This window comes from Rissa tridactyla, chromosome 6, assembly GCF_028500815.1.
Source record: "Rissa tridactyla isolate bRisTri1 chromosome 6, bRisTri1.patW.cur.20221130, whole genome shotgun sequence".
NCBI lineage: Eukaryota > Metazoa > Chordata > Aves > Charadriiformes > Laridae > Rissa > Rissa tridactyla.
Window position 1 is genome coordinate 11399034 of NC_071471.1, and position 12653 is coordinate 11411686.

Consider the following 12653-nt stretch of genomic DNA (forward strand, 5'->3'; position numbering starts at 1 on the left):
GGGAGATGGAGTCCGCGCGCGGGGCGTCTCGCGAGAGGCGGGAGCGGGCGAGGCCCCGCCGGGCCGCCCTATTGGCCGTGGGGTTTCCAGGGCAACACGAGGAGGAGGGGCCAGGCCCGGGGGCGGGGCCAGGCCCGGGGGCGGGGCCAGGCCCGGGGGCGGGGCCAGGCCCGGGGGCGGGGCCAGGCCCGGGGGCGGGGCCAGGCCCGGGGGCGGGGCCAGGCCCGGGGGCGGGGCCAGGCCCGGGGGCGGGGCCAGGCCCGGGGGCGGGGCCAGGCCCGGGGGCGGGGCCAGGCCCGGGGGCGGGGCCAGGCCCGGGGGCGGGGCCAGGCCCGGGGGCGGGGCCATGGGGAATCCCGTTCCAGCGCCGCCCCGGCCTCCGGCGCGAACAGCGGGGCGGGACGGGCCAATAACTAATTAAAGACCAAACAAACCTCGGTGGCAGCGCACGTCGCAACCCAGAGACGCCGCCCGTGCAGCGCCGCCTCGTGTTCGACTACACGCGCCGCGGAAGGCCGGTGTTCCCGTTAGGGGCCATGAGGCTCGGAGATGAGGTCAGAGCAGCAGCTGGCATTTGCGAAGCGTTTTAGTGATATTTCGAAACGGAAGGAGAAAGAGAACCGTGCAATTACAGCAGTCCCTGCCTCTGCCTCATGCCGTGAAGAGCCCTGCGAGCAGCTCGGTGGGGGACACTGAGCCCCCCCCGGGATCGCACCTCTGCGCAGCCCGACCCCCAGCTCTGCTCTGGCTCATCGCTTCTTGAACGAGAGGAGCGGCGCTGCTCCCCTGTCCCCGCGCCTCAGGAAGGTGACGGCAAGGCTGGAAAGGGCTCAGAGGATGCTGCGGGGGTAACTGGGATAACGGTTCTGCTCGGTGACGACACCTCATGGATGGGCCAACAGGTCCAGCACCTGCTTCAGAACAGGCGACACGACCAGAAACGCTCTTCCTTTCCTAAGGGACTCATTCCCACAGAGGACCGTTTGCCTGGTTTGCACTACGCAGGTGATGCTTGAGAGGGAAAGCTTTTTCTTTCTCTAAAAAAAAAAACCCAACAACAACAACCCCCACCTTTCTGAAAGGAATTTACATTAAGAAAAGGTGTAGCTGACTCCTTTTGTTATTTGCAGAATAGTTCTTTATTGTACACAAGTATTTTAGTAATTCGTGAATAAGCAATTTAACCATTCATGGTAAATGGACTCCATTCGTTGATTTTACACCATTAAGGACAGGAACTGCTTAGCGCCTCAGACTGAAACACTCTGAATTGGTCCTTTTAAAGATGGTATTAGGAAAAGTTAACGGAAAAGTTTTCCGAATCTGCTACACTCTCAACAACCTCTTTAATCCAGGGGAGGTAGTTGGATACTCTCGTATAGACACCGTATTTCCCTTCCTCAGCGCAGCCCTCGCCCCAGCTCACAATGCCCAAGAGAAACCAAGTGTTGTGGTAGGACATGGTGAAGGGGCCCCCGCTGTCCCCTTTGCAGGCGTCCGCGGCCTCAGCGCGGTACCCGGCGCAGAACATGTTGTCAGTGACGAGTCTATCTGTCGCCCGCTGGCAGGTCTCCATGGCCACGATGGGCAGCCGGACTTTCATGAGGAAGCGCAGCGTGGAGCCTCTGTCGTGCGTGGCCCCCCATCCGCTCACCATCCCCACCCTCCCCTCCTCGCCCAGCAGGGCGGCAAGGCCAGGGCTGGGGAGGCAGATGGGAAGCGCATACTCGTTAAAAATAACGTCACCGCTCAGGTACAACAAGGCGATGTCACCGTTGTAGTCATTTGAATCGTAATGGGGATGTGTCCAGCTCCGTTCCACACCGATCTTCTGTTCTTTGAATTCTCTTTGATATTTGTCGAAGTCTCCTGCAGCCATGACAAATTAAAATGCTAAGCAAACCATAAACAGCCTGGGCGGTAGTGTCAGGGGGAACAGGGAGGACGGTGACTTAAGGCTCTGACCGTTCATCCCGAGAAAGCACAGACCAAAACAAATCGTGTTCTCTAACAATAATTTCTTACGCTGCTGCTGTGATCCTGCACATCAGGCTTTCCAGTTCACCCTTTAAGGGCAAAACAAAGGGGTTGACTGGACAAACAGATACTTACAGAGATTATGGCTTCTGGGGCAGGGATTTTACTATAAATCCTGTCATTGCTTTTAGCAAGCACTGTATTTTGAAGAGTTTGTCTAAGCTTCCATGGGACCTTGTGTTTCCCCCCTCGGGGACACAACACAAGCGTGACGATGCAGCCAGGGTAAGGCTGAAGAACTGTCTCCTGGCAGTTCCCCAGCACTGTGTTCTGTTTGCTCCTCTCCCACCGCTCTTTTCTGGAGGTGTCAAGCACAGGGTTGTGTTTATTGCAGCATTCCTGCTGCAAGGGCTTCCCCTTCCCGCTGCTGTGGTACATGACGCGGCAGAGGGGCGTTCTGCTCAGGGCAGCTACAGGCGATGAGAAGGCGGTGAGGCGGCAGCTCACCAGGAAACTAATCTTAAAACGGACACGAGAGCAGACCATCACCCACAGGAATCCCTCTGCCTCCTGCGGCGCGCCTGGAGATGTGCTCAGTCTCCACGCACAGGGAGTTTGCCAAAATGGGCAACAAAAAGGTAAATCTGTGCCTCGTGCTCCAGGTTCTCTGTGAGAACCGAAGGCACCAGCTGCAGCCCCTCTGCACTTAACTGTTACTAAAACATGAAGCGTTCTGTAAATCCGTGCCAGGCTGGATGTGTCCGTCTGGTTCTCAACTGTACCTTACAAAGCGCGTTTTAAGTAAGAGATGACCGAACTGCAGCCCGTACTCACCTATGGTAACGTGGTGTGGTCTGACGAGGTCAAGGCAGTGCGCAGCAGTGACCACCCAGCGGCTGCTGATTAAACTCCCCCCGCAGAAACCGATATCTCTGCTGTTGCGGATCAACACCTGTATGAAAGACGAGGCAGCAGGGCTGGGTCGAGGGCGTACGCACGCGCTCGCTCTCGCACTGGCCAGCCGCGGGCCCTCGCTCTTGGAAACACCACTTCTGGCAGTGATGACGACAGTGCAGCAAAGACGATGATGTTGAAACAGTAATAAAATGACACGATTGCACATCTGCAACAATGGAATATGATGACCTGGGCTTGACAAACTCAACTAGGATTAGAGCCGTGGTAGAATTCCTCCAAGGAAACAAGTTTGACTGTGACTCTTCACGTGGCTTCTCGTTTTCTTCTGGGGGGAAGGCTCAGGTTAAAAAGGAAGAGCGCGCTGTTTGGCTACATGAACGAGGGACAGAAGAGAGTTGTTCGCTTTCCCAGTCATCAAGTGAAAGTGCAAGTAAGAGTGGAGATTCAGAAACTGTTATTTTTCCTTTTATTGGTAACAGAATTTGGACCCATCTACAGAGCAGAACATGGAGAAGTAAAGGCACGCTGCTCAGAGTTGGGTGTTTGTCTTGTCTGTTCAGAATTACAGGCTCTGTTAATGCCTCAGCAGCTCTTAAACTCCTCCCTGAACCTGTTACTTCATGTGTTAAGACTGAAGGAAAAGCTTAATTTTGTTTCAGTGAAATTAATAATCAAATAGTGGAAAAAAAAAAAAGGTGTGACAGAGTCTGCCCTCCTACCTTGTCCAGTTCCTGGAGTAATGTCATGTTTTACATGAGCCATTTTGACTTAGTTCTATGTACTAGTGATGTTTTTAGTTCTGTCCAGTGCACAATGAGGGCACTGTCCCCACGGGTGTCACCCGTGAGACACCTTGCAATGGGGGCCCGGGGAAATCCTTCTGTGTGACAGCCATAAAACCGCCTGGCAGTAACGCGAGTGGTTTCAGATCAGCCTGTTAACATTCTGCGTGCACGCCCGTGAACAGCAATAGACGCTGATGAAACAGAGACAACTAAGTGAAAATTAGTAACAAATTAAGGACGCGCCAAAAAGCCCGAAACCAAATCAAGATAGCGGAAACAAAAGACAGACGTCAGGGAGGTTCCCCTGCTGGCCACATGCCGCTCGCCTGCCCCTCTGAGCCCCCCAGTTGTATGTTCCTTACCGTAACCTGTACACAAAGCGCAGCCCCCTAAATGAAGAATCTCACCTGCTCATAGAAAAATTTTTGTCAACAACATCACTGGCCATTCCAAAAGGAGTCAGAAGCACAGCTTTTCACCAGGGACACTTAGAGAACCTGAGTAACGGGGCAGGAGAGGATCCGACTGACGTAGCTGGGAGAGTATTAGGCTGAGATCACAAAAGCGCATGCATCTGGGATGGGGGAGGAATGATAAATGAGGCAACTAAGGCACGTATCATTAAAAAGACCCGCAGAAGTTTGAGAAATACATGCGGTTGTGTTGCTCTTGACCTGAAAAAAACCCTTTATAATGGCTTGATGAACTCGGCTCCAGCTGGAACCAGTGACGCTGAAGTGAGAAGCGTTCAGGTGTGGCATTTACAGCAGGGCTGGAAGAAAAGCATTACCTGCCAGGGGCAATGTCCTCGGTGACACAACGTTCCTCCCGTTATCCTGGCGCCATTCTGCTCTAATGTAGAGCTGACATCTGTCTGGGCGAACTGAGGCACGGCCGAAACGTTCCCCCAGTCACTGCTCCCGTGCAGCCCGTCGTCACGCGTGGTTTGGTTTTGCCCAGCAGCATTTTCCACCCTTTCTTGCCACCTGGCAGCAGGCACTGTGGTCTCGCTGGGCCATGCAGGGCCCCGGGTGGGCTCACCCCAAGGGGCCGGGCTGCTCCCGGGCCAGCCCGTCCCCTCCAGGGGCTCCTCGTGCTCAGGAACACCCGCCTCCCGCCCAGCAGCACCATCTCCCAGCAGCTCCCGGGTCACAGCATCCGCCAGCATCTTGTTCCAGCTGGAAGCATCTCCCGCCACCTCAGTGTCCCTCTCCGTGCGCATGCTCTGCCCAAAGATGGTCTCATTTTCCCCAGTGTCGCTTTGTTCCAGCTCCATCTGCCCAAGTGTCCACTCCGTGCTCTCATTCCACTCAGCCGCTTCAGCCCCGTGCTCCCGCCGGCCCCTCGGGAGCCGGTTCTGCCCCAGCCGCGCTTCCTCCAGCGCCTGCCTGGCTTTAATCAGGCCACAGGGAAACGGTGCTGGAGGGAGGAAAGGCAGAAACAAAGCCGTGAGTTTAGGGCGCAAGGTGCCATGTCAAACTCCCAACGCAAAAGCAGCACTTTCCTGTCCCAGGATGGGATTCAACCCTCCTGTAAGAGCTCGGGAACAACACCGACACCTTGATGTCAGACGCCACTTTTGCCACACCCCTCCCACTATCAGCGCCAGGCGCGTCGAGCTAATTACGGAGCCACAGCACGCGGCTGTGCTATTTCTGAGCCGGCTGGCTACGCCAGGAGCGGGCCGGGCTCTCTTCAGGACAGAAGCCAAACCCAGCGCCCCCCTTGTGACAGGACACCTTAGCACACAGTTCTGAAGACCCTTGTCGTGTCCCCTCCCCGCCTAACGCTGTGCTTTAGCGGCACAGCTCACTTCAGCTCCTCCTCGGCCCGTGCTGCTCTCGGGAGGAACGGGCCCACCCCAGACCGTGCTGCTCACGGGGGGCACTGCATTAGTGAGACACCCGATCGAGAAGACCCTTAAAATTTAAAATAAATAAACAGAGCATTAGAAATAAGGCAGATCTTTTCCACACGCTAAGACCAAGCTCTTGTGCCACCCCTGCAAGGAAAAGGCCGGCAGCAGGCCGGGCGTTACCTGCTGGCAGGCAGCTCTTCCCGTCCTCCTGCAGGCTGTACCCCGGGGCGCAGGAACACGCCGCCCGCCAGGCGCTGCCGTCCCGGCAGTACTGCCAGCACCCGCCGTTCTTGTACCAGCACTCGAACTGCTCTGCGATGGAAACACAGGCGCATTTGCCTGGTTAGCGGTGCGCGCCGACCCTGAAGCAGCGCACAGCTTCGAGCCCTGCTCTTGTATCAAAGAAATTCGGAAAAACAACTCCGCTGAAACCTGGTAAGTAAACAGAAGGAGCCACCTCGTACAGTTCCAGGAACCCGCGCTGCTCTGGGGATTATTGCCTTATGTCTATTGCTGTTCACCCATTTCTACCCTTTTCTTTACTTGCCAGCTTTGTCCTGAGGCCACGGCTGGGCCCTCGTCCGCTCTGCCCGTAGAGCAGGGGCAAGAAAACGCCTGGAAGAGCAAACACCTCATCTTGGATCCGTCTGCACACCTTACCTTTTACATCATGACAGATTTTAAGTATTAGGTATTTTGGTGGAGGCCAAGCCTGTGAGGAGTTGACTGAGGTTTTTTTTATATACTGTTACTTTAAAAGAAGAATCCCGTTTAATTGCTTCACTGGAAAAAGAAAAGGTCGACAAAAGCAAAAAGATTTCCTTCTGATGCACAGTCACCACGTCAGTTTGGCTTTTGCTGTAAATTCGTGCCTCCGTCATTTGCAAACTGGATACAGTATTTTCACGGGACCAAAAATCCGATAGGAGACAGGCAGCTTTTCTACTTCAGTTTTCATCATTTGTATATTACAACATAAAGTTTGTTGGTTTTTTGTTTGGGTTTACAGTAACCTTTAGGTAACTCCTTTGTTGCATTTACTCAGTAAAATCAAAACGCGGCTAGGACCTCACCGTGAGCGTCTTCCAGCGCAGGCATCTATGGCAGGAGACCTGTTATCACTCAGAGGTGACGGAAAGGGGTAATTCCCCATCCTTTCCCGGGGAGGACAGGACACAGCCAGGTGCCACAGACACTGGGAAGCCCAGAGCTGCAGCTGCTGCGTGACAGGAGGTGGGTGCCAGGCAGTGCCACCGCTGCTGCCGCCCAGCAGAGCCACAGCCACAGCCGCTGCCACGACTCCATCCCCTTCCCGGGATGGCCGGGCCCCAGCGTCTCAGAGAAGAACACGCTGTTCGAACATATAAATCTTTAACAACCGGCCCCTTCTGTATCAGGCAGAAACAGTCACCGCTGACAACCCCAGCGAGAAGCCTGTCCAAAGGTTCAGTGCAAGCATCCGAGGAGCACATTCCGTCCTTGATCCTTCCTTCACAACGAATGCCAATGTCTCTGTTCCCGTACTCACCTTTTTCACAGTTGTCTCCTCCAAATCTGGGGGGGCAGATGCAAAAGTAACTGTAGTGTCTTATTTTGCAGACTCCACCGTTTTTACAGGGATTTGTACTACATGGATTTAAACCTAAGAAGAAGAAAAAAGGCATGGTGTAATTCCAGGAATTAAGAGAAGCCTGGCTTTAAACTGCCACAGAATTCTTTGTACCCAGAAGGGAAACAAGAAATAGATTTTTTAAAAATTCCTTTTTTAACCTACCTTTGTAATTGAACCAAAACTCCATCTGCAAGAAGAAATCACAAATGAAGAAAACAGTCAAAAAGTGCTCGTATCGGTTACTGAAGGTGTAATTTAGAAAACTGGGGTTTTTTTAGGATGCATGTAAATTAACATTTTGATTAGAACCATAAAATACATTCTCAGAGCAGATCTCCTGATCATCGCCACGCAGCTGGCTTTCATTTGCATCATGGGCCAGCCACAGAATGCGGAAACTGGACTGCACTGGACTGAAAACTAAACCAACAGCTAAGATCCATGAACCCTCCAGCCAGTGACAGGGCTGTGGCACCGGCCCAGGAGTTCCAAGTGACACCCCCCACCCCCAAAACGTGTCAACGCGAGGTCCTCAGCACCGAGAGCCATTCCTACTGCGCTGCACCACCTCCTGCTCAGGGGGACATCACCACAGCAGCTTGGGCTGGGCACAAGAGAAATCAGGCAACTCTACTTAAATCTGCAGGTCGAGCTTCAGCAGAAGGTCCCCGGCGGAATGCCTGCGGCCCCGCTTCCCAGCCAACGCTGTCAGGCCCTGGGAACAAGGCGTTTCTCCTGGGTGCTTGGAGGGGTCTGATCAAGCAAGTGGCCTCTGAAAGCATCAGCTTTAGGCTCTGACAGAAAGAGGCTTTGGATACTTTCTAAGGAATTGTGTCTAACGTTCACACAACAAACCGAGCTCTTGCTTGGAAAGCGAGATCTCAGAGGTGCTGCGAGTGTCCCATCCGGACTTCCACGCTGCGGAATCCATGGGCACACAGCTGTCAGAGCCACGCCAGGTGGCTTGGGAAGGGTTACGTACAGCTCACTGTTAACTTTCATCTATTTTTCCTAAAATAAAGCTTCTTACTGTTTTCTCCTGCGAATGGAAGATCTCCTTAGCCTCCTCAAATGAACACTTCTCCTCATTGCATTCTCTCTCCAAGTTCCCTGGACGAATCTCTTCTAGAAAATAGTTAGCACGTTTATGGACTTTCAGCACCTCGTGTGCTTCGTCTCTTCTCATAAACACTAGAAAAACAAAATCCAACAGTTGATACTGGAAGACAACAAACCGGCATCATTACAGTCACAGTCAGGCAGGCTTTCAGCTGGGTACATGATACAAAGAAGGGGAGTGGGAATCTACGTAACCAGCCTAAAGGAAAATAAAATTAGTCTGGGTTCCAACAAAAGACACCTGTAGTTAAAGCTTCCTTTTAAGTGGGACAAAAGACCCACTACTGAGACTTGCAGACTGGTGCAGAAGTAACTTTTTATCCCACAAGACTCTTGAGGATTACAGCTGCTTCTCCGGAAGCTGCCTGTGTTTTCCTGCCAGCCATCCCGATTCCCAACAACCTTTAGCTGCCTGGCCATGCGTGCACGTGGAAATACAGCTGAAAGGAGAGGTTTGGGTTGGACTTGGTGCCAGCTGTGTCAGGCACTCAGTGATGGAGCCCCGGTGCTTCCCAGGCAGCTGCCGGGACCACAATGGGACAGACACCGTGCTGTCATTAAAAGAAACATATAAAATGTCGGTTTTGTACTTCACTTCACCACGCCGCCTGCCCTCCTGCGATGTCTCAACAGCTATTGCTGCCGATAAACGAAGGGAGGAGCGGCCAGAAGAGGGACTATGGCAGCAGGGTCCCCCCCACACCCCCCTGGCTGCTGCATAGCGAGTCTTTGCTACGGCACCTCCTGAAGTGCAGCGCTCCCAGGATTTCCCAGCCAGGACGCTCTGAAGGAAAGTCCCACGCCAGCACTATTAAGAGAAGATGGAGGGTTTTGCCGTAAATCTCCAGAAGTGTGGCCCTATACCCAAAACCCGTCCACCCGACAGACTGAAAAACTGCTGCCAAGAAGTGTTTTAGGAAGAAAGCTCCCTTCGTAATCCTGACAAAGCTGCGAAAATTCATACAGCAGTTCACTTGTCAGGACTCCGTTTTCCTAGTCACGGTTTGGCATCCTAGACAAGTCAAAACCCCCTGACACAGAAGAGAGTTTTAGAGACAGACCATAAAGACATACATTTCCTTGCAGTTGCAGGATCGGGATCTACAGCAATGACTGAAATTCTGGAATAATATTCAATTGCTTCATTTCCAGGCCATTGGAAACAGCACCCAAAAACTCTGAGCTGAGAACAGCTTTGGACGGATCCTGCCTTTCACCCATGTCAGCGAAATTGTCCCTCACCACCCCTTGAGTCCTGGGGCCACCTGTAGGCAGGCATCCCCCGTAGAGGCCGTGCCTGTTGGAAAGCCTTGTGGTTTGCAGACACCGCTCCTACTTCTGCTCTCCCTCCTCTGCAAGGGCAGCCACAATGATCGGTGAGATCCCATATGTTCCCACGCCTGTTCTAAAGCCTCCTGAAGCCATTTCCAAACCTGGCATAGTTGTGGTAGTAAAATCAACGCGAGGTCCGAGAACACATGTTGAAAGGGCTTAATTTTAGCTTCCCAAATTGGAAAGCTTTGCCATGCAAAAATAATTCAGATTTTGGCTTCAATGTCACAAGGAGGATACCCTTCAACAGAGCAGTAGCCTAAGTAGGAAGTTAAGAAAGGCTGATTTCTCTTGGAAATAGAAATATGGATACTCATTTTTTCTTGTGCGTTTCAGGAAGCACTTCTTCAACTCACAGGGCTTTGCGTTGAGGAAAGGAATGTTGTTTAAATGCCAAGATTGCCACAACAAAGACAATTAAGCTAAAAACGTAAATCAGAAACGCCTACCGGAGTATGAAAACGGAGAGCTGCCGTTGATGGAGCACATCATCAGGAGAAACACCACAAGTGAGGAACTGCTCCCCATTTCAGTGAGCATTCAGAATACTCCGACTTCCTGCTGATTGCCTTCACAGGGAAAAGGAGAACAAAACTGGTATCTTGTCACAAAACCAGCCAGGGTGAATTAGCCTGCAAAACGGAGGAAGAAGTAGAAGCAAGAGGAGAAGAGAAGGGACAAAGCAAGCAAATTCTACCCAGCCCATTTCGGCCTGATGCCCGTTGTTCAGACGCTGCACGCATCCAAATCCCAGGAATCCCAACAGTTTGCAAGTCAACGTGCCGAGGGTGCCCCAGCCCAGATCCAAAGCCCACAGAAGCAATAGAAGCGCGGTGATGAACACGGGAGGCAGGGATCAGGCCCCAGCGGAGCAGGAGACCGTTCCAGCGACAGCTTTGTTTGATCGGGGAAGGATGCGGGCCCAGGTCTGAGCTGCACGCTTCAGCCAGCAGTCGCTGGTGACGGCAGCTGCTGTCTAATTGCTGACGGTCTCGTCAAGTCAGACCGTACGTGCACACCCCAACGAGGAAACCATCCACCACGTACCTGGCAGCACAAGTTACAAGACAGAAGTTTATATTTCATCATATTTCCTTCCCAGGCTGAATAATTTACCAGGATTCCGCAGCACATACCTCTTTGCTACCTGTATTTTTTTTTTTTCCAAAAACACAGGATCCAGAATGCCTTCACTTTAAACAGAACCATGCAATTATACTCACTTTTTTCTTTATTTTTTTAGGGGAAGACAGGAGAGGGATTTGGATGTACACCAGGAACAGCCATGAGGTCAAGAGGTTGATCATTAACCAGTCCCAAATATTGACAGAGGAGAGACAGCCTCCTGGATTCTATGCAACACATTCGAAATACAAAATCAGAAGAAAATTGTGTGTATGTTTCCATGCGCGTACACGTCTGCATTAAAAAAAAGTCCTTAAAAACACCCTCCAACAATAAAAGCCACTTCTTCGCAACAAATTTTTCAGGAGAATCTGGAATTTTTAGGAGCAGGTTTCTGACACGCCATCGCCTTTCCATAGGTAAGCCCAACTGATCTGGAAAACACAGAAGCTGCTCTGTAAACATCTGCTGAAACATGCAGAGCTGCGAGCGCAGAGGAGGGTCCACAGCAGTCACCTGCAGGAAGGCAAATGCTGCCCTGGAATAGCCACAGCTGTTCACTGACTTTACAATATAGGCCTTTAATTTGACCTGTGTTTTACTGGCATTGAACACAATCACGTTTTTCCTTGTAATTCAACGACGAGCAACGTCAGCCTTCTCAGAAGCACGGATTCTTCTGCCGGCCCTGGCCGGAAGGCTGCTCTTCCAAGCGTTCTTCGTTAATGTTCGCTGATCCTTACATCCAGTCCCAAATAAAAAAGGGGAGGGGAAACAAGAGGAAAAGAGAGACGGGCTGTGACACAGGGAGACAGCAGGCAGTGGCACGGAAAGATGGCTGAGTGCGGCCAGGGCTTACCTCCAGCACCTTCCCTCAGCCCTGCTGTTACTTCTTTAATGCATGAATCAACTTCAGCACTTGCTCAATAAGCACGTAAGCAGCTGGAAAGCCACCGAGAGCAAGTCCACAACTTTAAGAGGTATTAAACTTCTTTGCTGAAATCATACTAAATTTCTTTCAAATTCTAATACAATTTTGCTGTACCTGAGGGTTTTTTCCCTTAACAATCTCATCACAAGTGCAGACCGACCTTCTTCGCTGATCCAAATCTGGGTCCAAATCCTGACTGAGATGTTGGAAACATATATCACTACACCAGACAGAGCTGTTTTCACCTTTTTTTTGTAAAATTAATTATATTTAATAGGCTTAAGCGCTAAGATTAAAAACAAGCTTAAACAGTGATTCTATTAAACTTCATTTTGACTACCGCTACTTCCTATGAACTTACTGGTGCTGTGTATTTTTATTTTATCTGCTGATATACACACAGACATAGGGATCCAGATGCAAACACACACAAACACAAACACATTTTGAATAAGTATTAGTAATGCTGAGTGCATTTAGAATAGGAATGAACAAAAGCGTTCACTTAACTTGCTGATTAGAAGAAAATTACAGGCCGTAGAATAAACAGAGCATGCAAAAGCTTGGAATTAAACATCTTGGGTTTTTTTAATAACAGCAGAATTCCCACTGACTTTTAAGGAATTCTGAGGGGGGTAAAATCAGGCATTGAGTGCGCGAGGAATAGAAAATACAGAGAAGTTCTAGTGACCTGCTGAATCCACTAAATCTGTGAGCAATGGAGCGAGATGGGAATGAGCGGAGGCAGTGATGATATTATTCACATTTCGTTGTGTTGAAAGAAAAATTATACAGAGTAAAACAGTTCCTGCAGATAATATGTTAGAGTAAGGCTGAAATGACCGAACTGTATCGCTATGTTGACTTTTAAAACGCTTTTCCCTGTCCCCTCCTGCCCGCCCCCCCCCACCCGATTCAGTCATTTTACACTTCGAAGATGGAGTCACCTGACCAGGGACTATCCTATTTTCTACGCTGCTGCGCGGCATCTCAGCG

General features: G+C 51.3%; 1 protein-coding gene across 8 annotated transcripts; it reads right to left on the reverse strand.

The window, feature by feature from the left end:
• Positions 1 to 1115: 1115 nt before the first annotated feature.
• On the reverse strand, positions 1116 to 12563 carry LOC128910779 (coagulation factor VII-like). Of its 8 annotated transcripts, XM_054204450.1 has the most exons (10): positions 11243 to 12563; positions 10825 to 11160; positions 10051 to 10233; positions 8181 to 8341; positions 7313 to 7337; positions 7067 to 7180; positions 5719 to 5850; positions 4471 to 5099; positions 2812 to 2929; positions 1116 to 1869 (listed from the first exon to the last, which is right to left on the reverse strand). In XM_054204450.1, the coding sequence occupies exons 3-10, from the start codon at positions 10139 to 10141 to the stop codon at positions 1292 to 1294; spliced, it is 1848 nt and encodes a 615-aa protein (XP_054060425.1). In that variant the 5' UTR covers positions 10142 to 10233; positions 10825 to 11160; positions 11243 to 12563; the 3' UTR covers positions 1116 to 1291. The 8 variants fall into 8 exon arrangements, with proteins under 8 accessions (XP_054060425.1, XP_054060428.1, XP_054060422.1 ...); XM_054204453.1 differs by having other exon boundaries at positions 8181 to 8275; positions 10051 to 10170; positions 10825 to 12563; XM_054204447.1 differs by having other exon boundaries at positions 10051 to 10170; positions 10825 to 12563.
• Between the last annotated feature and the right edge of the window lie 90 nt (positions 12564 to 12653).